The sequence below is a fragment of the Pogona vitticeps genome, chromosome 3, assembly GCF_051106095.1.
Source record: "Pogona vitticeps strain Pit_001003342236 chromosome 3, PviZW2.1, whole genome shotgun sequence".
Classification (NCBI taxonomy): domain Eukaryota; kingdom Metazoa; phylum Chordata; class Lepidosauria; order Squamata; family Agamidae; genus Pogona; species Pogona vitticeps.
The window spans coordinates 5718810-5740447 of record NC_135785.1 but is presented as its reverse complement, the minus strand read 5'-3'; the positions used below and the strand labels follow the sequence as shown (position 1 = coordinate 5740447).

At 47.2% G+C, this 21638-nt stretch overlaps 1 protein-coding gene across 1 annotated transcript in view; it reads left to right on the top strand.

Moving 5' to 3' along the window:
- The window catches only part of SLC12A9 (solute carrier family 12 member 9), a 125001-nt gene that overhangs the window by 56299 nt on the left and 47064 nt on the right, over positions 1-21638 (top strand). Inside the window, exon 9 of the mRNA XM_020811489.3 lies at positions 3885-4009. Within this exon, the coding sequence (XP_020667148.3) occupies positions 3885-4009 (125 nt within the window). The remainder of the gene's footprint in view (positions 1-3884; positions 4010-21638) is intronic.

Here is a 21638-nt window from a genome sequence, read left to right as displayed (position 1 = left end):
GCAAAGGGTCGGACTCAGTGGCCTTACAGGCCTCTTCCAACTCAATTATTCTAGGATTCTTCGTTTCTTGGGTCCTGGCCTTTTTATTGATGCAGGACTGGCCCAGCTGATGATCACCCTGACTTCTGAGCTGTTTGAGCATCACGGCCAAGAGCTTGAGTTGGCAACCGGAAGTGACGGAAGTAGCTCAGTGTCAATGAGTACAGTGGTGCCTCGCATTACGACGGTAATTCATCCCAGCGAAATCGCTGTAGAACAAAAACGTCGTAATGTAAAAAAAACACATTGAAACGCATTAAAACCCATTTAATGTGTTCCAATGGGCTTAAAACTCACCGTCCAGCGAAGATCCTTCATAGGACGGCCATTTTGGATGGCGGGGAGCCATTTTATTTACCCGGCGGCCATTTTGAAACCGCTCATCAGCTGTCTGAAAAATCATCGTTTTGCGAAAAATCGGTTCCCGAAGCAGGGAACCGATCATCTCAAAGCGAAAAACCCCTATTCAGACCATCGTTTTGCGATCGCAATTGCCATCGCAAAAGATAGCCGTAATGCGGTTTCATCGTAATGCGGGCCAATCGTAAAGCAAGGCACCACTGTGCATGATTTTGCTCCGTTGCTCAAGCTCGTAGATGCTGATCAACGAGGCACAGCGGAGCATGTCATTTCCAAAGGAACCTCAGCAGCGAGACCTGGGAGCAGCAGTTCACTATCTTGGGTGGCAGGGCTGAAATGATGCTCAGGATCAGGCGGTCTGAGAACTTGGTGTGCAGCTGAGCGGCAAGAGCTCAGGCTGAGGAGCTCTTGAGCATCACAGGTTCAGGAGAAACCACCTCGACCTCTTGGCTCACGCTGAGCCAGGAGCTGCAGTACCCTGTTATGGGCACCTTTGGTGGGGGCGCCAAAAGCTAACAGAGGAACAAACCCTTCTGGTTTCCTTTTCCTTAGGGGACTTGGCCAGGCACGTCTTCACTGGCCGGCTAGTATAAATCAGGTTACCTTATCTGTTGGGTGTATGGTTCAGCTCTCGGATCTGGGTGCCGCTGCTGGGAAAAAGAACGCCGTCATCCCACAGCCTGCCACGACACCTTGGGAAACAACTACCCCTTGCACCCAGCTTTATCCTTTTGCCGTCTGCCGCTTCTGAGCTGCATCGCTGAACTGTTAACTTTCTTTTACTCAGGCGTGGAGGAGACCCTCCCTCATCAATCCGTATCCCTTCCCCACTCTCCAGTCTTTGTGTGCCCCCTTGATGCCGGGGCGAGGTACCTTTTAGCAGTGGCTCTTTTACCTTGACGAGCAGCCAAATGAATTATAAATCAAAGGCGGGTGTCTGGGGAGGAGGGGAGGGGAAGGCTCCATTAGAGTGGCCAGGCACGCGCTCCTCTTGGTGCATGCTATTAACTTAACCACTGACGAGAAATCCCCAGTTGCTTAAATGGGACTGAATAATCTCAAGCTCTGCATTCCATCCCTCCTCTCCCTCCGCCTTTGAGGAATCGCGGCTGCCCAGGAAAGCCCCAGCTCCTTGGCTGGGCTGTACTGTGGGTAGAGAAATGGCAAGAAGGTGGATCGGTGCCCTTGTGCAGGGAAGCATCGGAGATGCAATATGTCTCGGAGTCTCTCCGAGACTCCTTTATTGCATCGGTTCCTCCTGCTTAGTAAGGAGTAGCTAGGATTTAGGAATGTTCCTTGTTTCGGAGCACAACCCCCATCATCCCCCATGCAGTGAGGTTTCTGGGAGTTGTTGTCCCCGACAAAGAACTTCTCCAACCTCTGGAGCTGGCAGTAACTCTATGGGTACCTTTTCCATCAACATCTGTCCAGAGGAAGATAGATTTGTTGTGTTGGACAGCAACTTCCAGAATTCCCCAGGCCGAGCTACCTGGAGAATTCTGGGAGTTGTAGTTCCAGTACCACAAATCTACTCGCCACTGCTCCTGTGCCTCCTTTGGATTGAAAAGGCTCCCGGAGTTGTGTCAAATTCATGTTGGTCGCTTCGATGACCTTGTCCAGCCATCTCGTCCTCTGTCGTCCCCTTCTCCTCTTGCCTTCACACTTTCCCAACATCAGGGGCTTTTCCAGGGAGTCTTCTCTTCTCATGAGATGGCCAAAGTCTAGGCTCACTCTCCCTTAACATACTGTAAACTTTCCTTGTTGGAAGTGGTTTTAATGCACCACCCTCGCCGTTTTGTTTTCCCCTTTATGAATGCTTTGAAGATTTAAAATGGTCTTTTAAGGGGGATATAGTGACCAGAATTGTGCACGGTGTCCCACATGTGGCCCACATCATGAATTGACATGTGGGCAAATACAAGTTATTTTAATTTTCAATTTTTATTTATTTTATTTGATGTTGGCACTGTGTGTCTGATCTGTTTGTCTTATTTGATCTATTCGAAAAGCGCTATCATCCTATCTCACATCGGTCTTCTTTTCTCAAGGCTAAACATGTATTTCCTCCTAGGGCTTAACTTGGGTGGAGGGGAGGCAGAATCATAGACATTTTACTTTTGGGAATTGAATCCGGAACCCACAAATCGGTAGGCATCTAATTTAAAAATAGGTGTTTGACAAGTTTTATGCAGATTTTTTTAAAAAAAGAAAACAAACAGAAGATAAAGGGATTATTTACAATTAAGATAGATGATGAACTAAGGAAAACCAGGAGTACCTACCTTTTTATCTCGGCCACCTACGCTATTCAGTTTTTACAACCGGTTTCTTAGCTAGGTTTTTCCTTTTTTTAAAGCAAATGTTTTTTTCTTCTTCAAATGTGTCGTGTTTGATACAGCAGTTTTAAAAAGCAGCCGTCGGGAGAGTAAGTATTCTTCAGATTGCCACTTGTTGATTTTTCTGTTTCTCCCTTGAAATATAAAGAGCTTTTGTGATGCCTATTGAATTAAGATTAAAACAAACCCCAGAACAAGGAGAGGGCGAGACTAGGAATCGCCCCTGCTTTGAAATGTGAGCCTGGCTGATTTTTAATACATCCTCCAGCAACTTGCAGTGCATCGCTCTGTCGCTCCTCAGCATTGTATAGATTTAACATTTCTGTAGCCTGAACAATCTCTCATAGGGGCTTCCAAGGGCTATATGGGGCTGGGGGTGTTTTTTTAATTTAAAAAAGTGGAAAACAGCTTTCGAAAATAAACATTCTTGGCTTGTTTTAATGGATTTCCTGGATTTATGAGCAAATCAAAATGGTACAAGTTGCCGGCAGATTTCAAGACGCAGTGAGAAAGGGCACTGGCCTATGTTTATTCCAGATATAAGGAGAGAAGCATGTCTCCACGCTGTTGTCGTTTACGCTCTGGAGAGGTGCATTTGAGGGCCTTACACGTGAACAGAAACCCTGGGTCACAGTCTTTGCTTTCTCACATGAGGATAGCTGCGATGGAGAGGTTTCACGCTACCAAAGTCCTCTCCTCGCCATAAATACAATAAGCAACATCTCCTGGCTTTTTGATTTTGTTAGCCAACCCACTGGCCTAAACAGCAGTTTCATTTGCCCAGGGACGGTTTCTCCCTCCATTCCAGTCCTTAGCGCCTTAGACCGATCTAAACCCAGTCACCAAAACTGGTAACCCAGTACCATTTTGGCTAAAAATACTGCGAGCAGATTTTGCTGAAAATTCTCGTTTTGCTGAAATCGGTATTTTTGTGTGTTCCAATATATTCGCTGCCATTTTTGGGTTTTGTTTGTTTTCTTCACAAATTTTACGTGAGCCACTTTGAAGCCGCGGAAAGATGGCGGGCATTGACGTTTTTCAATAAATGGAGCCTCGATTGTCGGTAGTTGGTGGTGTTGCAGCGGTCTTTCTTCCCGAGCCATTGTTCCGGTTCCTCACCCTCTCTCTGTTGTTGTGCTTCCCTCACAGCTGGTCCTGTTCTCCGGGAAGCTGAACACCATCGCAGCCGTGGTTACCATCTTCTTCCTGCTGGTCTACGCCACCGTGGACTTGGCCTGCCTTGCACTCGAATGGGCATCTGCCCCAAACTTCAGGTGCGTCGGGCGCATGTGTCAGAGTGGGGAGGTAACCACTCCCAGCCCTGCCATTGTGTGCCGTGAGATGGCTGTCTTTCCTTCCTTCCTTCCTTCCTTCCTTCCTTCCTTCCTTCCTTCATTCATTCATTCATTCATTCATTCATTTATTTATTTATATATTCATTCATTCATTCATTCATTCATTGCCAGAGATGGGGGATTCGTCTTCATTTACAAAGAGGGATCCTACGGGGACAGGGGGCCGGCCCAATTACCTCCCGCCCCCAGAACCCAACCAGTCCCCTTACCGGTGTGGCGTGCATGGCTGGTGTCATCACCAGCGTACCAATCACAGCCACAGCCCAGCTGCCACTGCCCCACCTCCTTGCTCACCCCGGTCACTCTGCTGCTGAGCCGGGGAGACTCATCATCCTGCCCCTTTCCACCGTGGAATAAGTGGACTGGCGGATTCGGGGGGGGGGGGGCTGGAGTTAAAGGCCCATCTGTTCTGGTGGGATTTGTCCTCATATGCAAAGATGAATCCCCCATCTCTCTTCATTACACCTCATTACACATATATTGTTGTGTTGTGGTGGGTTCTCCCTGTTAGGGAGGGACATTATTACGCAATTATCTGTGTCAGGTATCAAAATGACTCGGAGTGCAGCTACAGGGTCATATATGGTGAAATCTGCTCTGCTTATAAAATGTATGAATTTGTATATATATTTTAGTGTCTGCATGACGTGCAAGGCTGATTTGACTTGTACCCACCTATTTAATGCCAAAGCACCCTTTTCCTCCTCTATCTGTAGAGGGCTTCAGCTTTTTCATGATGGGAGGATTCAAGCGTGTGTTTCTCTTCTGTACACATTCCTGTAAAGACAGAGGTGTGTCTTCAGGTGAAAGTTGGGTCATCCCCCGGAAAAAGGGGAAAACAACTGATGCTTTGAAATGCATGTGCGTACGCACAGCGCAACATAACTGGGATTTCCACCCGCCCGCCCATTCTCAGTGGCTTTGTACCTTTGGCAGAAGTTGAAATGGGAAGTGAGAGCCAAGGCATTCAGCCTGTAAAGAGGGAGAAGGAGTGAGGAATCCCAGTACGTACTATAGGGTGTGTGTGTAGGGGGTTTACTCCGGATTACTCCAGAGCCAGGTAGGCAGATGAACAAACCCAGAGGATTTGGGAGAGGTCTGTTTTCACAACCTGGTTGGGTTTTCCATTTTGGCCATGAAGATCTCGGCATGGTTTGCAACCGACAAAGGCTTAACTCTTAACAAAAGCAAATTAGGCTGCTCGGGTCAAGAAAACGTAAAGGAAAAAAACGGGCTAAATCTATGTTTGAACAGCTTGGCGGAGGAACTGTGTCCACCTACCTCGGTCCCTGCTTTGTCCTCGGCTGCAGTCGGCGGACTTAAAAACATTTTAGTGAAAAACGTAGAGTCTGACAGACCTAAAATCTTCCTTGTCCCAAGTTAATCGGTTAGTTCGAAAAGTTGAAATAACACGGGTGGGCAACCTTCCGTCTGTCGAGATCTGCCTTCCCTTGCATGTAAGGTGTCGGACCACACCTAGTATTGCGGATTCCCAGTGTGGTGTAGTAGTGGATAGAACGACAGATGAGGAGAACAGGGTTCAAATCCCCTGCTCGGCCATAGAAACTCACTGGGTGAGTGGAAGGGGTAAAACCACTCCTTAAATATCTCACTTACCTTGAAAGCCCTCTTAGAGTCTCCATAAGTTGGTTACAACTTGACAACGCAGAACACACACAAAAGAATAATAGGTTTATTTCCATCTGTGCATTCACTAATGGCCATTTCTGACCAAAACAGTGGATTTTAATCCATGTGTTCTTGTACTGGCATAAATGTGAGTCTTTTACAGATTTGTTGTGTTTGTTTACGTGGGCCTGTTAAGCAATCAAGAGACGTTTTTAATGTGTTAAAATTCCGGCTTCACTCCTGTACTTGCTCCCTCCAGCCCAGCCCAGCCCTGGTTTCTGCCGGCAAACCGCGAACCAAGAAAAAAAACCCATATTTAATCCGAAAAGATAAAGCATTGAACGCCGTCCTTCAAACAAGCATATGCAGCAGCCCCGTGTAAAATGATTTTTGTTCTAAATGGAACTGCAGGCATCCTTCGTCTTCCTGACAGAGAGCCTTCCTTAAACAAAAAAGGAGATTAGTTGGGTTTTGTTTTGTTTTGTTTTTGTCTGTAACCAGAAGCAAACTGATCTCTAGCAACCCTGACCTGTTGGGTCTGGGATCCTAATTGAAAGACGTTCTGGGTCATATTGCCCTCTTTTGTAGCAGGGAGTCAGCGGGAATCCATAGCTCCTTCTGCGGAGGCTTCCTTCCTTTGTGAATATGGCTCCATGACCCTCTGCTGCACCATATGGTGTCCTGGGCTCCTCCAGGAGTGGAGCCACTGCTTTGCCCTGAGAGTGCTGCCGGTTCGATTCCCCGCCTCTCCGCAGAATGCTAGGCAAGAATTCTGTGTGATGCCCCACTGGCGCTCAGTGTTAGCAGCATTGGGCTAAGTGCTGGCCTGAGCAGAAGGGAGTTTTCTATATTCCAGAGACCTCCAGCTAGACTTGACTCCGTCTGTCCTTCCTTCCTTTCACCCATCCCTCCCTCCCTCCCTCCCTCCCTCCATCCTTCCTTCCTTCCTTCCTTCCACCCATCCTGTCCATCCCTCCCTCCCTCCCTCCTTCCTTCCCTCCTTCCTTCCATCCCTGCATCCATTCTTCCTTCCTTCCACCCATCCCACCCACCCACCCACCCACCCACCCATCCATCCATCGCTCATCCTTCCTTCCTTCCTTCCTTCCTTCCTTCCTTCCTTCCTTCCTTCCTTCCTTCCTTCCTTCCTTCCTTCCTTCCTTCCTTCCTTCCTTCCTTCCTTCCTTCCTTCCTTCCTTCCTTCCTTCCACCCATCCCATCCCATCCATCCATCCTCCCTCCCTCCCTCCCTCCCTCCCTCCATCCATGAGCTTTCTTGTGCCTTGACGTTAGCCCACATACTAAAAATAGGCTCTCGTGAGCTCCTTGCCTTTCACAAGACGCTGGATCATGGCCACGTTGCGAGGTTGAGCAGCACTGGAGAGGGGTGGGTGGAAGGCAGCCGCCCTCCCCTCCCCGCCTCACTTTCTTATCTCTCTCTTGGCGCCCACTTGTGAGCCACTCTGGAAATCTCTTCCCTGCCCCCCCTCCCCGCCCCCAGCAGCCGCTGCTCCTCTCCTCCCGTCCAGGGGAGGGCCTGGTGATCAATTTCTCCCCCAGCTAATCCCATCAAGCTGAGCACATCTCCTGTGTAATAAGCATTTATGATCCTGTTTAAGAAGCTTTTGCCCTTGAGCAAATACCGTGTGTTGGTTTTTTTTTTTAGCCAAGAAGGGGGGGAAAGGGGGGCAGGAGGGGGTTGACGGGGGGGGGGGGGGAAGCAAAGACCCGGGCTGCGTGCTGCTCTTTGCAAGTGAATTTATGGGACTTGTCCTGCTCGGTTTTCCGGGGCAGCGTGCCAGCGGTTTTTATGGAGCACAGTTTGCATTAGTGGTAATTAAACTGAAAGGAGCAGGCGACGGCATCGTTGGGAATAGTGGAGACTGTATGTGCGTCTATGTGTGTGTGTGTGTGTTGCATGCATTGAGTGGCATTCCTGGAACGGCTTCCCCTGTCTTGCAAGAATTAACTCTTCTGCAGCCTTGCATGTGATGGCAAGGACTGGAAGGGCGAATGCTGGATGCATAAAATGTGAGGAGGAGCAGTAGCATCCTCTTGCGAGTATCCTGAACCTGTTCAGAGCAAGCGCCTCTTTTGTCTGTCCCGGGACAAAACTCTGAAATAAGGTCTCTGCTGCTGCTGGAGGTGGGGGCGATTCTTAGTTTTGACGGAGGCAGGAAGAGATCGCCAACCGTGGAAGGCACCTACTGGCTAGTACCCTGAATGCCACCTACACCAGCCTGTGGAAGCGTTTGCAGCTCTTTTTTTGAGACTTGTCTGGCTTTCCACTCTGCCACAGACTTGCCGCAGAGCCTTGGGCAAGTCATCTGGGGGCAGAAATGAGTGGGAATTCTTTTCCATATCTTGCTTGGCATTGGGCAATAATTTCGAGATGGCAGCTAATGGCATAAGATCTCTCGTTAGCATCCCCCCCACCCACGTGTTTTCTTCTGATCTAGATATCAGTTATTCTGGAACTACATTGCTTCTTGCGCGCTAAGTAAGCATGGTTTGAATGCACTTCAGTTTTTTCCTTCTACATTTGTATCTGTGATGCCAAAGCGATGTAACCACTAGGGTGAACTCCCTCACCTTTTTAAAATGATGGCTTCCTTAGTTACTGTTTTGAGAATAAAACCGGGGGGGGGGGGATCTAGTTCAGCTAATATGGAAACCGTGGAGAAAGTGTGCTTTTCATAAAGACAGGAGTGGGGAAGGTTTGGGCCTCCAGAGTTTTAGGACTAAAGCTCCCAAATCCCAGGCCATGCATTGCGGGGATCATGGGAGCTGTAGTCCACTGGAGGGCTGAAGGTTCACCAGATCTGCACGAAGATTTCTCGGTTTCCCTTTCCAGCAATTCTATTTGAGACCTGAAGCTTCTTCTCCATCTGTTGTGTGTCTGGATATTCGGTCTTTCCCTGCCATGGAGAGGCAGATTTGGGGGGGGGGGGGCGGAGGGCGCAATGCTTGGTGTTCTGTGTGTGTGTGTGGATGATGGTACTTAAGCAAGTCAATACTGACAAAGTAGATGAAAGTAAATCCATAAGAAGGCTGGTGCAGGGTGGAATTGCCTTTTTTCCCTCCTGGGACAGCTGATCAGAGTGTATGGGGGGGGAGGGGGTCCTACATGTTTTTTTAATGTAGGAGAGGGCTGTAGCTAAGTGATAGAATACCTGCTATGAATTCAGATCATCCCCAGTTCAATTCCCCGTCAGGGTTTTGCTTGAAACCCTCGAGGCCTGCTGTCAGCCGGTGTTAACAGGATTTGACAAGATGGGTCCAGTGTCTGATCTCGTACTTGAATGATTCTCATGTTGTGGCCCCCCTCACACACACACACACCTTCGGCATCTCTGCCTTGATAAAATCCAGCAGTTCACATCTGGCAGAGAGACCCGACGAGGCATCATCCGTTCAAGTCCTGGATGGGCTGGTTTGGTTTGGTAGATTGGTTTTAACCTGGGGCTTAAGAGATCTGTGTTTTTTGTGCCCCCCCCCCCCCGGAGCAGTAAAACATAGTCCAGAACTTCAGATTGTGTCCTACATGACAGGGTGGTTGTGAGGATGAAGGGCCAAGGAGCAGGCACACCTGTGGTGCTTTGACTGGAGGACAGGCGGGATTGAAATGCTTGTAATAAATAGAATCATGTTGTTGTTAGAGGTGAGGTGGCTTTCAGTAATTTTTAAGTCAGAGGTCTAGCAAAGGAAATTAATGTGGTAGATTCGATGCCACTCAAAGGCTTCTGAGATGGTCCCAACTTGACAGAAGACAGCTATAGATTTCGTGCAGATACCAGGATTCACCTAGTTTATGTGATGCATTTTTGTACAGCACTTCTAGGTAGGTGGAATCCTGAAATGTAGTTCCTCTGTCATATATCTTGTCTGAGATTTCAGGGTTGTTTTTTTTTTTTTTTTTTTTTTTTTTTTTTTTGCAAAATAGTAAAGGGCACACTTAAGGCACTTGTTAGTTAATGTGAAGAACATCTGCTTGAATCTGGAGGAGCTGATGCCAGGCAGCGCACGTTGGAGGTCCAGATCCTTGGCCCTGCAGGTGTTTGGGTTTACAGCTCAAAGAATGAGAAAATGGATTCTGGGAGTTGTTATCCAAACCTACAAAACTAACGTTTCCATAGTCCAGAAATTGAAATCATTGAGCTACCTGTTGGAGTGCCTTTTCCCAAGGCCATCTCCCTGCTCACTAAGTCCTCCCGGGCCATGTCCCCCCCCCCCAGGTAGCGGCTCCAAAGGAGGCCAGGAAATCATCCACTGGACGTTCTTTGCTGTGGCACCAACACTCCTGGCAGAGCTGCGCCAGGCGCCCTCCTTCCCCACATTTAAAACACACCTTAAAACACTGCTTTGCAGAGAGGCCCTTCCTTGCAACCTGATACGTTTTTCCTTTTTCCCATATCTGTTTATTTATTTGTTTATATGCCTCACACTCTGCATTTTATGCTTACAATTCACATCTCTTGAAGTTTTTTTTCAAATTATGTTTTATTTAATATATAATTATTATAATACATAAATAGAAACATAAAGGGGGGAAAAAGACCAAAATGTGGTGGCATCTTTAAATATAATATATATTTAATGTGAGCTTACATGGAGAAATCCGCTGCATCAGACATTAAAAAAAATATTACAAATATAAAAGTTAGTCTTTAAGGTGCCACCACTTTTTGGTCTTCTATTTTACTTTTTTATTTCTGTTTTGCTTTTACCTTTAAGGTTTGCACAGACTAACACAACTACCCCTTAGTTAATGTTTTTAGCTTGTTGTAAACGGCCCAATTAGTGCCTTGCACTAATTGGACAGTATATAAATCCAATGAATGAACGAACGAACGAACGAACGAACGAATGAAATAAAATAGATTAGAACCTGGGGAATTTACTTTTGCACCATGACCACTCCCAAAAATCTCCCAACGGTCTGATCTGGACCCCAATCTCTTCTGTTGGTGAGGAATTCTCCCCGGGGTCCTTGTGAGTGAGAACAAGCCTTCTTGCGCTTTTTATATACCCTGATGCTCCTGCTCTCCTCCTCTGTGCTGTTTCTATCCTAGCCCATAACAATCGGAGGGCAATGAGGGTCGCCCAGTGAAATTAACTGCTGCTGAAAGCATTATTTAAGGGAGTGTTTTTCTTCTGCTTCAGTGCGTTTCTCTCTGCTTCACCAGGATCTGGGAGTCTGCAGTGAGCCAGGACAGACTTTACAGTGTGTGTGTGTGTGGGGGGGAGAGCATACAGAGTGGGGCCTGAATGATTTTCGCTAAAGGTAGGGATGGGGCCACCAAGGAATGGCATCGTTTGGATTCCAAAACTGACCCTCCTGATCCACTCTATCCAGACGAATACGGGTGTGGATTTGCCTTAGATCAGCCCAAATCCTGTGGCTTAAGGTACTGTAGCAAATTGCAACTAGAATAGGCTCATTGAATCAGTGGGGATTTGGTGAGTCAGCTCCTTGGGCTGTGATTTAATAGGTTAGGATTTCAGCCAATATTTATTGTATGGTGATCAGATCCTATTGCTTAGAATGGCAGAGCTGGAAGAGACCCACAAGATCATTGAGTCTAGCCCCGGGGAGGAGCTGGTGGAAGTCAAATGGCATAAATACCAGAGCTGCATTGTTTCTGATAAAGAAGTCACAGCTTGACTTCCTCAGTCTTCATGATGCCTCAGGCCTCGTCAGCTTAACTAAGATCTTGTCAGCACCGTTCTTGAAGTGTGGTGTCCAAAACTGGACATAGAACTCAAGAGGAGGCCTAAACAGTGCCGAATAGAGGGGAGCTAGTGCCTCACAGGATTTGGAGACTATACAGGGGTGCCTCGCTTAGCGACGTTTATCCGTGCAAGAAAAAACGTTGCTAAGCGATTTCATCACTAAACGGATTTTAAAAGCCCATAGAAACGTATTAAAACACCATTAATGAGTTCCTATGGGCTTAAAAACTAACCTGAAGTGAAAATACTCCATAGGGGCAGCCATTTTTGGTGCCTCTAAAGCCAGGACACACAGTGGGTGGCCATTTTGTTTTTCTGGCGGCCATTTTGGAACCGCTGATCAGCTGGCCGAAAATGGGGGCTTTGTGATGATCGCTTCCCCACAATCATCGCAAAGCGAATTTCCCCATAGGGGCCATCGCACTAAGCGATATCTTCACTAAGCGAGGCACCACTGTATTTCTGTCAACGCAGCCTAACATAGCATTGGCCTTTTTTGTAGCCCCATCACACGGTTGGCTCATATTCAACTTATGATCTATGATGATTCCGGGATCCACCTCACTCACAGTATTACCGAGCCAACTATCCCCCGTACTGTAACTTTTCCAAATTATGCTGAGTTTGCAGTCTTCCAAAGCTATCGCTGAGTGGCGAAGCCAATTTCTGGGGCAGATGGACTGGGAGCCTGACTCAGAAAGATGCTAATTTGCGTGTCCCATGTGACATCATTTTGGGATTGACTCTTAATTTTTGTGCCTGCCGGTTAATATTTAAACGTCAAACATGAGTTTTGCTCATCACTATTTAAATACGCTAGGAAGAGATCCTTCAATTCTGATTTGAAAAGGCTTTTAAGTTTAATGGATAAGTTTTATTATCTCTCTGAAGTAGCTGAATTGATGATAATATTTTGATCAGATGGAGGTATATTCTCCAGGACAATTTCAATAAAAGATACATTCAAAGAATAAAAAAAATATAATCAGGGAGACCTGAGGTAGGGCAGGAGTTGAGCGCTGCATGCAGGCCTTACGTGTCTTCATTTGTTTGAATATTTGCCCCCTGTGTTAATAACTGCCAAAACATTCTCGTGACAGAAAGTGAAAATGCCATGTCCAGAATCCATGAATCTTCATGACCCCATGGACCAGAGCATGCATGCCAGGTCCTCCTGTCTTCCACTGCCTCCCGGAGTTGGGTCAAATTCATGTTGGTCTCATGGTTGTTGTGGGTTTTTCGGGCTTCTTGGCCGTGTTCTGAAAGTGGTTCTTCCTAACGTTTCGGCAGTCTCTGTGGCTGGCATCTTCAGAGGACAGCAAACTGTGCTCTGGGTAGGCTTGAGAGTGGGTGGAATATTTACGGCTGTGAGAAGGCTAGTTTGTGAGGTAGGCTATTGTCCTAATCAGGAGATGGTTGATTAATGTGTTTTGTTGTGGATGTATTGTTTTGATAAGGAGGGGAGATTATCTGTCCCTGTGGTTGATGGGTGTCATTAGCTGGTCTTTTGTGTGCAGTAATCCCCTGACCTTGTGGCTGGGTGGAGTTCGTTGACCTTTTGCACTCTGTGTTTTTGAGAGCTGGGAGCCAGGTTTTGTTGAGTTTCAGACATTCCTCCTTCCGGTTGAAGTTTTGTTGATGCTTGTGGATTTCAATGGCTTCCCTGTGCAGTCTGACGTAATGATTGCTGGTGTTGTCCAGTATTTCAGTATTTTGAAATAGAATTTCATGTCCAGTTTGTTTTATGGCATGTTCAGCTACTGCAGATTTTTCTGGTTGTTTTAGTCTGCAGTGTCTCTCATGTTCTTTGATTCTGGTGTGGATGCTTCGTTTTGTGGTTCCAATGTATACCTGGCCACAACTGCAAGGTATCTGGTATACTCCTGCAGTGGTGAGGGGGGTCCCTTCTGTCCTTTGCTGACCATAACATTAGTTGTATTTTTGTGGTGGGCTTGAATACTGTTTGTAAGTTGTGTCATGTTGGTCACTTCGATGACCCTGTCCAACCATCTCGTCCTCTGTCGCCTCCTTCTCCTCTTGCCTTCACACGTTCCCAACATCAGGGTCTTTTCTAGGGAGTCTTCTCTTCTCATGAGATGGCCAAAGGATTGGAGCCTCAGCTTCAGGATCTGTCCTTCCAGTGAGCACTCAGGGTTGATTTCCTTCAGAATGGATAGGTTTGTTCTCATTGTTGTTGTGGGTTTTTTGGGCTCTTTGGCCATGTTCTGAAGGTTGTTCTTTCTAACATTTTGCCAGTCTCTGTGGCCGGCATCTTCAGAGGCCAAAGAGCCTGAAAAACCCACAACAGATCCCGGCTGTGAAAGCCTTCGCAAATACAGGTTTGTTCTCCTTGCAGTCCAGGGAACTCTCAAGAGCCTCCTCCAGCACCACAATTCAGAAGCATCAATTCTTCGGCGGTCAGCCTTCTTTATGGTCCAGCTCTCACTTCCATACATCACTACTGGAAAAACCATAGCTTGGACTATGCGGACCTTTGTTGGCAAGCTGATGTCTCTGCTTTTTCAGATGCTGTCGAGGTTTGTCATCGCTTTCCTCCCAAGAAGCAGGTATTTTATTGAGTTAGTCCATCACATCTTTGGTTTTCCTCTTCTCCTGCTGCTTTGAATAGACTGACGGATAAAATAAATGCAGGGCAGCTCCTTCAGAGCGATGGAGTGCTCTCCAAGAAGCAGCTGGTTAAATTTCCCAAGGCAGTGAATTCTGAGGGTTTGATGCCATGTCACCCTCCAGGCAGCATCTCTTGTGTCTTCTGAATAGACGCATCTCATTTCAGGACTACCAGACATGCAACAAGGACCTTGTTTGCAGAAGGACAAGAAACCCCATCATCTTCACTCAGCTTGGACCGATCCAGTTGGGCATCCTGGGGGTTGTAGTTCAGCACAGCTGAGAATGGACACCATCTTCTGGAAGGCAATTTCCATGTACTCTTCCTTCTTCCTATCCCGAAATTCTGCGCCATCGCAGAAGAACCCATGGTAGGGAGAACACTGCGGATTGGGGGCTGGACTTAGGAACACAGGCATCCCGGTCCCCCTAAGGTCCTGATGGAGATTGTGGGCGGTGCAGCTGGCTTGCTTTTACAAGAGAAGGTTAATGAGGAAAAAGGAGAGGGTGGGATGGCAGGTCGTGAGGTGGAAAGATGGGGGGGTGCTTTGACAGACTGCAGAGAAAGAAAGAAAAACACCGAGAGATGAGGAGAAAAACATAGAGCGCAACTACAGAATGCGAAAAATGGAATGGATCTGTGCAACGTTGCACCCAGGAAGCCAGGTTTCCCCTGGTTAAGTCGCTTCAGCCAACCACGCAGGCATCTGCAAAGAGAGGGGAGGAAAGTGGCACTCCGTTTGGCTTCCACCTTGTTCACTGCTTGAATCCTCTACACTTCCGGTGCCTAGGTCAGCTTATTTCCTTCCTTTCTCTCTCTCTTCTCCTTCTTTCTTTCTTTCTTTCTTTCTTTCTTTCTTTCTTTCTTTCTTTCTTTCTTTCTTTCTTTCTTTCTTTCTTTCTTTCTTTCTTTCTTTCCTTCCTTCCTTCCTTCCTTCCTTCCTTCCTTCCTTCCTTCCTTCCTTCCTTCCTTCCTTCCTTCCTTCCTTCCTTCCTTCCTTCCTTCCTTCCTTCCTTCCTTCCTTCCTTCCTTCCTTCCTTCCTTCCTTCCTTCTATCCATCATCAGCTTTTCCTGCCTGCCTGCCTGCCTTCCTACCAAGTTGTTTTTTTTTTTGCTGTTGCACCAAAAAGCTAGTTTATTGGGGTGGGGGGGTGGGGACTCTGGGCTGTTTAACATAGATTTGTATGGTCAACAAAAAATCATTCGAATGTGATGGTCTCAATCCCAGAGCCTTTCCTGCATTATTTTTCAATGAAGTCACTCCCTTAAAGAGGCTAGGTACAAGAAGGAGGGAGGGAGGGAGGGAGGGAGGAAGGAAGGAAGGAAGGAAGGAAGGAAGGAAGGAAGGAAGGAAGGAAGGAAGGAAGGAAGGAAGGAAGGAAGGAAGGAAGGAAGGAAGGAGAAGAGAGGGAGGGAGGAAGGAAGGAGAAGAGAGAGGAAGGAAGGAAGGAAGGAAGGAAGGAAGGAAGGAAGGAAAAGGAAGGAAAAGGAAGGAAGGAGAAGATGGAAGAGGGAGGGAAGGAAGGAAGGAGAAGAGAGGAAGGGAGGGAGGAAGGAGAAGAGAGAGGAAGGAAGGAAGGAGAAAAGAGAGAGAGAGAGAAAGGAAGGAAGCAGAAGGGGCAAAGGGCAGGGATGCCTTGGGTGATTTGGAATTATGTCTGAAGCAACCGTGCTCAGTTCAGAAACAAGTTGCCTCTGAGCATCTGCAGAGTCAGTTTTGTCCAATATCAGTAGCTTAGTGTTCTAGATGTGCAAGCTCAAGATCTCCCCATAAAAGATTATTATTTCTGTGCCCTTTTGAGTCTCGGTATCTTTTTCTTAAGCAAATGGGGGTTGCCCCCACTCCGCCCCAATCACCCACCCACCCCTTTGCTGACCTTCCTTTCCCCATTGCTCTCTCTGCCCCCACCTTAAAATTCACTCTCTCTCTCTCTGCTTTTCCTCTGCTCCCTTTTTCCCCTTCCCGCTGTGGAGGTCTCCAGCACACATGAAATAAAAAGGGAATTTAATTACCTTTGTGGGGGGGGAAACAACAATTAGAGAAAATCACAGCTTGTGGGCTCCCCCGCCCTCGGCTGGCTTAATCGGACGCCCGTGTTGAGTGCTGAACAGAAGACGGGAAGAAGCGGCCGATCCCCACGTCCTCCTGAAAGGGTACATTCTGTGCCTGCTTTTTATGAATTAGTTGGGTGCTCACAGCTAAGTATTTTCATCTGGGTAATTGATGCTCTAGGAGGAAAACTGAAAAAAAATGGGCACGTTTAGCACGGAGAAAAGAAGACTGACAAGAGATAAGATGGCAGTTTTCAAATATTAGAAAGGCTGTCATCCAGAGGAGGGGCAGGATCTGTTCTTGATCATCCCCAAGGGCAGGGCACGCAACCATGGACTCAAGTCAACAGGAAGCCAGATTTCGGTTGAATATCAGGAAAAAAAATGTCTTAACTGTTAGAGCAGTACGACAACGGAATCCATGACCTTAGGAGGTGGAGAGCGCTCCTTCGTTGGAGGCATTCAAGAGAAATTTGGGCAACAATCTGTCGTATCTGCTTTGATTTTAATTCCTGCATTGATCAGGGGGTTGGACTTGATGGCCTTATAGACCCCTTGCAGTTCCATTATTCTATGATTCCTTGCATCCATGCGTGCGCATACACACACAGGCTCAGCCTTCCCCTCTCCATTCTCAGTTTTGAGAGCCTTACCGGAATTAAAGTGGTTTCTCTCTGGTTCTGTTGACCCTCTTTTTTTCCCCCCATTATGAGCTGTATCACTACCATACTTTTCCCATCACTGTTGGCCTGAAATAAAAATGTTGAGTGCATAGGATGGAGTAGGGTGGCAGTTAGGGATACAAAGCAGTATAACCACGCATGCTCAGAGACTCCTTGCTTTTCTTCTGAATGGCTGCATAGCTTGCCTTCTGCCCAAATGGTGTGCACTGCTACCAGGATGTCCTCAATCATATGCCGTCACTCCAGATCTATATAGTTTTACGATTGAGAGACAACACTTTAGTCCTCTCTATGCGTGCACAGGAGACCTGGCGCACATCCAGCCATTGGGGGGGCCTCTATCACCCTCCTCTCCCCAAAACGTGAGAAGTAATCTCTAGAAACCTCCTTAAGGTTCAGCTTCCTCTTTAAAAAGAAAAAAAAAGGTGTTTACTCTCCTGCATCTTGTTTTAGCCATTGAAACGCCTTCTTGAGAATCCTGTTCGGATTTATCGTGGGCAAAATGCAAGCTGTGGAAACGGCTGCAGCTGCTTGGAAGCCTTCCTGTTGCATGTTGGTCATGCAACCAAGGAGGTCTCGAGACACCCAAAGCCCCTTCTGTATCTTCCATTCAGATTTGTACATGTTCTGTGTATGTGCATATATGTGATGCACTTAACGTACCTGCTTTGCTTCTGCAAGGGAAAGGATGCTGTGCAAATTGCAAAATCCATCTGTTTGAATTGCAGAGTCCTTTAGGGGGAAAAACACCTCTTTTGTTTTGTTTTTTCAGAAGGGGAGCAGTCTTGTAGGGACTGAGAATGAAGAGTTCTAGCCAGCATCGTTCCCAATCTGACATGCCTTTTTGGGGGGGTCGGTTGGACAGTGGCTTTGTTCTCTGGGGTACACAGACCTTCAAGGAAGAGAGCCCGGTTCTTTTCTCCTCTCCCTCCTCAACCAAGCATGAAGGATCCTAGTTTCTGAAGTGAGCACCCTTTGGTAGTCTAAAGCATCATTTGGGGTCAGTTAAACTGAGAAGGAACCACAAATGTCTCTCCAGCTCATCTAGTAAAAAATAGCTATGTGCTGTCAAGTTGATTTCAACTTATGGCAACCTCCTTCCTCGGGCTTCGAAGTATGAAGTGCTCTGCTATGGTTTTTCCTCAATCGCTCCTTCTGGTGGGGCTCTGGGACCCCCATGCAGTTTGCCCATAACTGCTCAGATGGCTAGGCGCGTAACCCCATCATCCACATACACTGTTGATTTCGGCTTGCTCTCTCTAGGGAGGCACAGTAAGGAGACAGACCCCCCGGGCACTCTCTCTGCAGCCAAGGACTGTTCACATCCAAGTGGCCTCAAAAGGCTCCTTGAGAGGAGCAGAGGGAGTGGTTCCTTCCAGGTGGAAAGACAGTGGTGTAACCACAGGTATGCCATGATCAGGGGAGTATCAGAATACAGCATGCGTCTGATGCGTTGTAGTTCGGTGCTCGGATACATTTCTCCTATTTACTCCGTGACTTGTGAACCAAGAAATCTCCCGTATTGAGAATTAGTGCAGGGAAAGCGCCCCAGAGGGAGACCACAACTGTGATACAAGGAGATCTGCAAGCGGGATCTGAAGGCTTTAGGAATGGACCTCAACAGATGAGAAACTTTGACCTCTGAGGGTTCAGCCTGGAGGCAGGCGATGCATCACAGCCTCTCCCAATTTGAAGAGATCCTTGTCCAGCAGGCCGAGGCAAAAAGGCAGTCCCGAAAGCAACAAAACCAGGGAACTGGACAAGGGACAGATTGTATTTGTCTTCAGGGTGGAAGGGATGGTCACTCTCGAACTGGCCTTCTCAGCCACACACTAGACGCTGTTCCAAGACCTCCATTCAGAGCACATGACCATCGTCTCTCGAGACGGAAGGATGCCTACTGTGAACCAGGAAGGGGTAAACCAACTGGTCTGTGGTTTCCTAGCACAAGTGGTTCTTTGAGGTTGGTCTTGGGGGAAAGGAAGGTGAAAGGAAGACTTTTCTCCACTTTTCTTTGCTCTCCTCCTCCTTTCTCTTCCTCTTCTTCCTCTTTCTTTGTCTTCTGGGGTGTGACGTTGTGAACCCAATACAGCAGTGGTTCCCAAATGTGAGTACTAGCTGGGGGTTCTGGGAGTTGCAGTCCAAGAACACCTGGGTAACCCCTAGGTTGGGAACCATGGATAGATCTACAGGAATTAAATGCAGAAACCGTGGAAGTGTTTTGTGTGTTTGTGGCGGAAATTGCGCTTCTTTCCAGAAGGAACAAAGGGAAACGGCAGGCCAGTGTGTGTGAAAAGTTACTTTTTTGCATTACTGCTGTATGACTCCCTTGGCCAGGGTGGCCAGGTAGCCACAATACTCTGGGGATTTCTGTCCATGAAAAAGAAGGTTCCCTCACCTGTGCTGGGTAGTCATGCCTATAGGGGAAGATGGAAAGGGTTCGATCTACTTTGGGGCAGGGGTGGATCTACTATGAAATGAATTAAGCTTCGAGGGCCCTAATCCCTGAGGAGCCCCAATTAGGTAAAGCTTCCCCTTGACATTGAGTCTAGTCATGTCCGACTCGAGGTGGTTGTGCTCATCCCCGTTTCCAAGCCATAGAGCCAGTGTTTGTCCATTGACAGTTTCCGTAGTCACATGGCCAGCGTGACTAGACACGGAACGCCGTGACCTTCCCACCGAGGTGGTCCCTATTTATCGACTCGCATGTTTACATGCTTTCGAACTGCTAAGCTGGCAGGAGCTGGGATGAGTGATGGGAGCTCCCTCCGTCGCGGGGATTCGCTCTTACGACGGCGGGTCTTCTGACCTTGCAGCACAGAGGCTTCTGTCGTTTAACGCACAGCGCCACCACGTCCCATAAAATGTGACTTTAGTCCACATTATTTTAAAAAAATGTTGTGATCTGTGTGGAACAACCCACATGGAAGGGGTTACCCAGACCTTGTTGCTGGTTGCATAAGGGGCTTCCCGGTCCCCCAAAGGTAGGCCCGCCACTGTTTGGGGGTGATGTCACTTTGGGGCTGGAGCATGCTCGGTGACCACCACCTGTTAGGAATTAAGCCCTCATGCTGGTGCATGGCTCGTTCTCAGCTTTTGCCTCTTGCTTAGGTCAGCAGTGTATGACGAGATGTTGGGAACGGCTGTTCTCGAGACATAGATGTAGCCTGGCAAGGTGCCCAACATTACAGCATCTTGCAGGGTTGCCTGGAGAGGCTTCATCCACCTTGACGCTCTTTGTAAAAGTCCCCCTCTCCCCCTCCCAGCAACCTCCAGTGGATGCTGGGATCTTCCCTCCCCATTTTCCAATGTCAGGGATGGAAAAAAAAAAAGGTGGCTTTGTACCGGAAAAGACAATACGGACTCACGAGGGGTGTTCCGATGTTTCCTTCTCATTGACATGAATAGTAGCCATACTTCCCTCCTCCTTTTTTAAAACATTCTTTTCAATTAAAGAGGGAGGTTTATTTATTATTTTATGTTCCTCAAAATATTTTTACCCCACTTTTCTCCCGAGCTAAATTGGCAGGATAGCTCAGTGGTTTAGGTCTCTGGCTGCAGAGCCAGAGGTTGGGAGTTTGATTCCCCCCAATGGGCCTCCTGGGAGTAAAGCCAGCCTGGGTGGCCTTGGGCAAATTGCGCACTCTCCAGGGATCCCCCAGAAGAAGGGAATGGGAAGCCACTTTTGAGTGTTGTCTACTTGGAAAACATGAAAAAGGTGGCAGTGAGTCTGAATTGACTTGATGGCATATTATTATTATTATTATTATTATTATTATTATTGTTGTTGTTGTTGTTGTTGTTGTTGTTGTTGTTGTTGTTGTTGTTGTTGTTGTCGTCATCGTCATTTTGTTGTATTGTTAATAATAATAATAATAACTTAATTATTATTAATTATTATTATTAATAATAGTGATAGCAATAGTAGTAATAATAAAAAATAATGAAATAAAATAAGTTATTACAGTATTATTAATAATTATTTTATTTAATTATTTTTAACCATACAGCTTGCTCAAGGCCACCCAGGCTGGCTCTCCAAACAGGCAGCACTGCAGGGAATCAAACTACCAATTTTTGGCTCCACCGTCAGAGAGATACCTAAACCACTGAGCTTTTCAGCCAGCTCAGAAAGGGAGTGGGGGGACAACACGAGTAAATCCTACTTGGCTGTTGTGGTTTTTTTCAGGCTCTTTGGCCGTGTTCTGAAGGTTGTGCTTCCTAACTTTTCGCCAGTCTCTGTGGCCGGCATCTTCAGAGGACAGCACTCTGTGTTCTGGTGCAGTTTGTTTGGAGTTGAGTATTTGTAGCTGTTGGATCAGCTTTTGTCCTTTTCAGGGGATGGGTGATTATGGTGATCAGTGTCTTTTTGTTGTGTGTGTATTGTTGTGAGAAGGAGGAGAAATTATCTGTCACTGTGCTTGATGGCTGTCGTTAGCTGGTCTTTTGTGTGTAGTGATCACCGGTCCTTGTGGCTGGGTTATTATTAGTAGTAATAAAAATCCTACTTGTTGCACAAGCGGAAACCGCAAGCAAAACTAAGCCTAGGGAAGCTGCCGGTGAAACTGGATCTGGCCCAGAACCCACGGCTGATGAATGCCCGTTTATATTTGACTGGCGCTGCCGAGCCTCAGAAACGAATCTGTTATTGGTTTCGTTGGGAAATGGAATCAATCTTGCCAATTGACCGAACGGTGCGCTCTGCCAGCTGCTAATCAAACATAGGGCAAAAGGGAATCTTAAATGCATGGTTTTAAACTCTTGGGATTTGCAGGCAATCTTGAGGTTTAAGTGTGTGTCGAAGCAAAGATGTGCATTTGT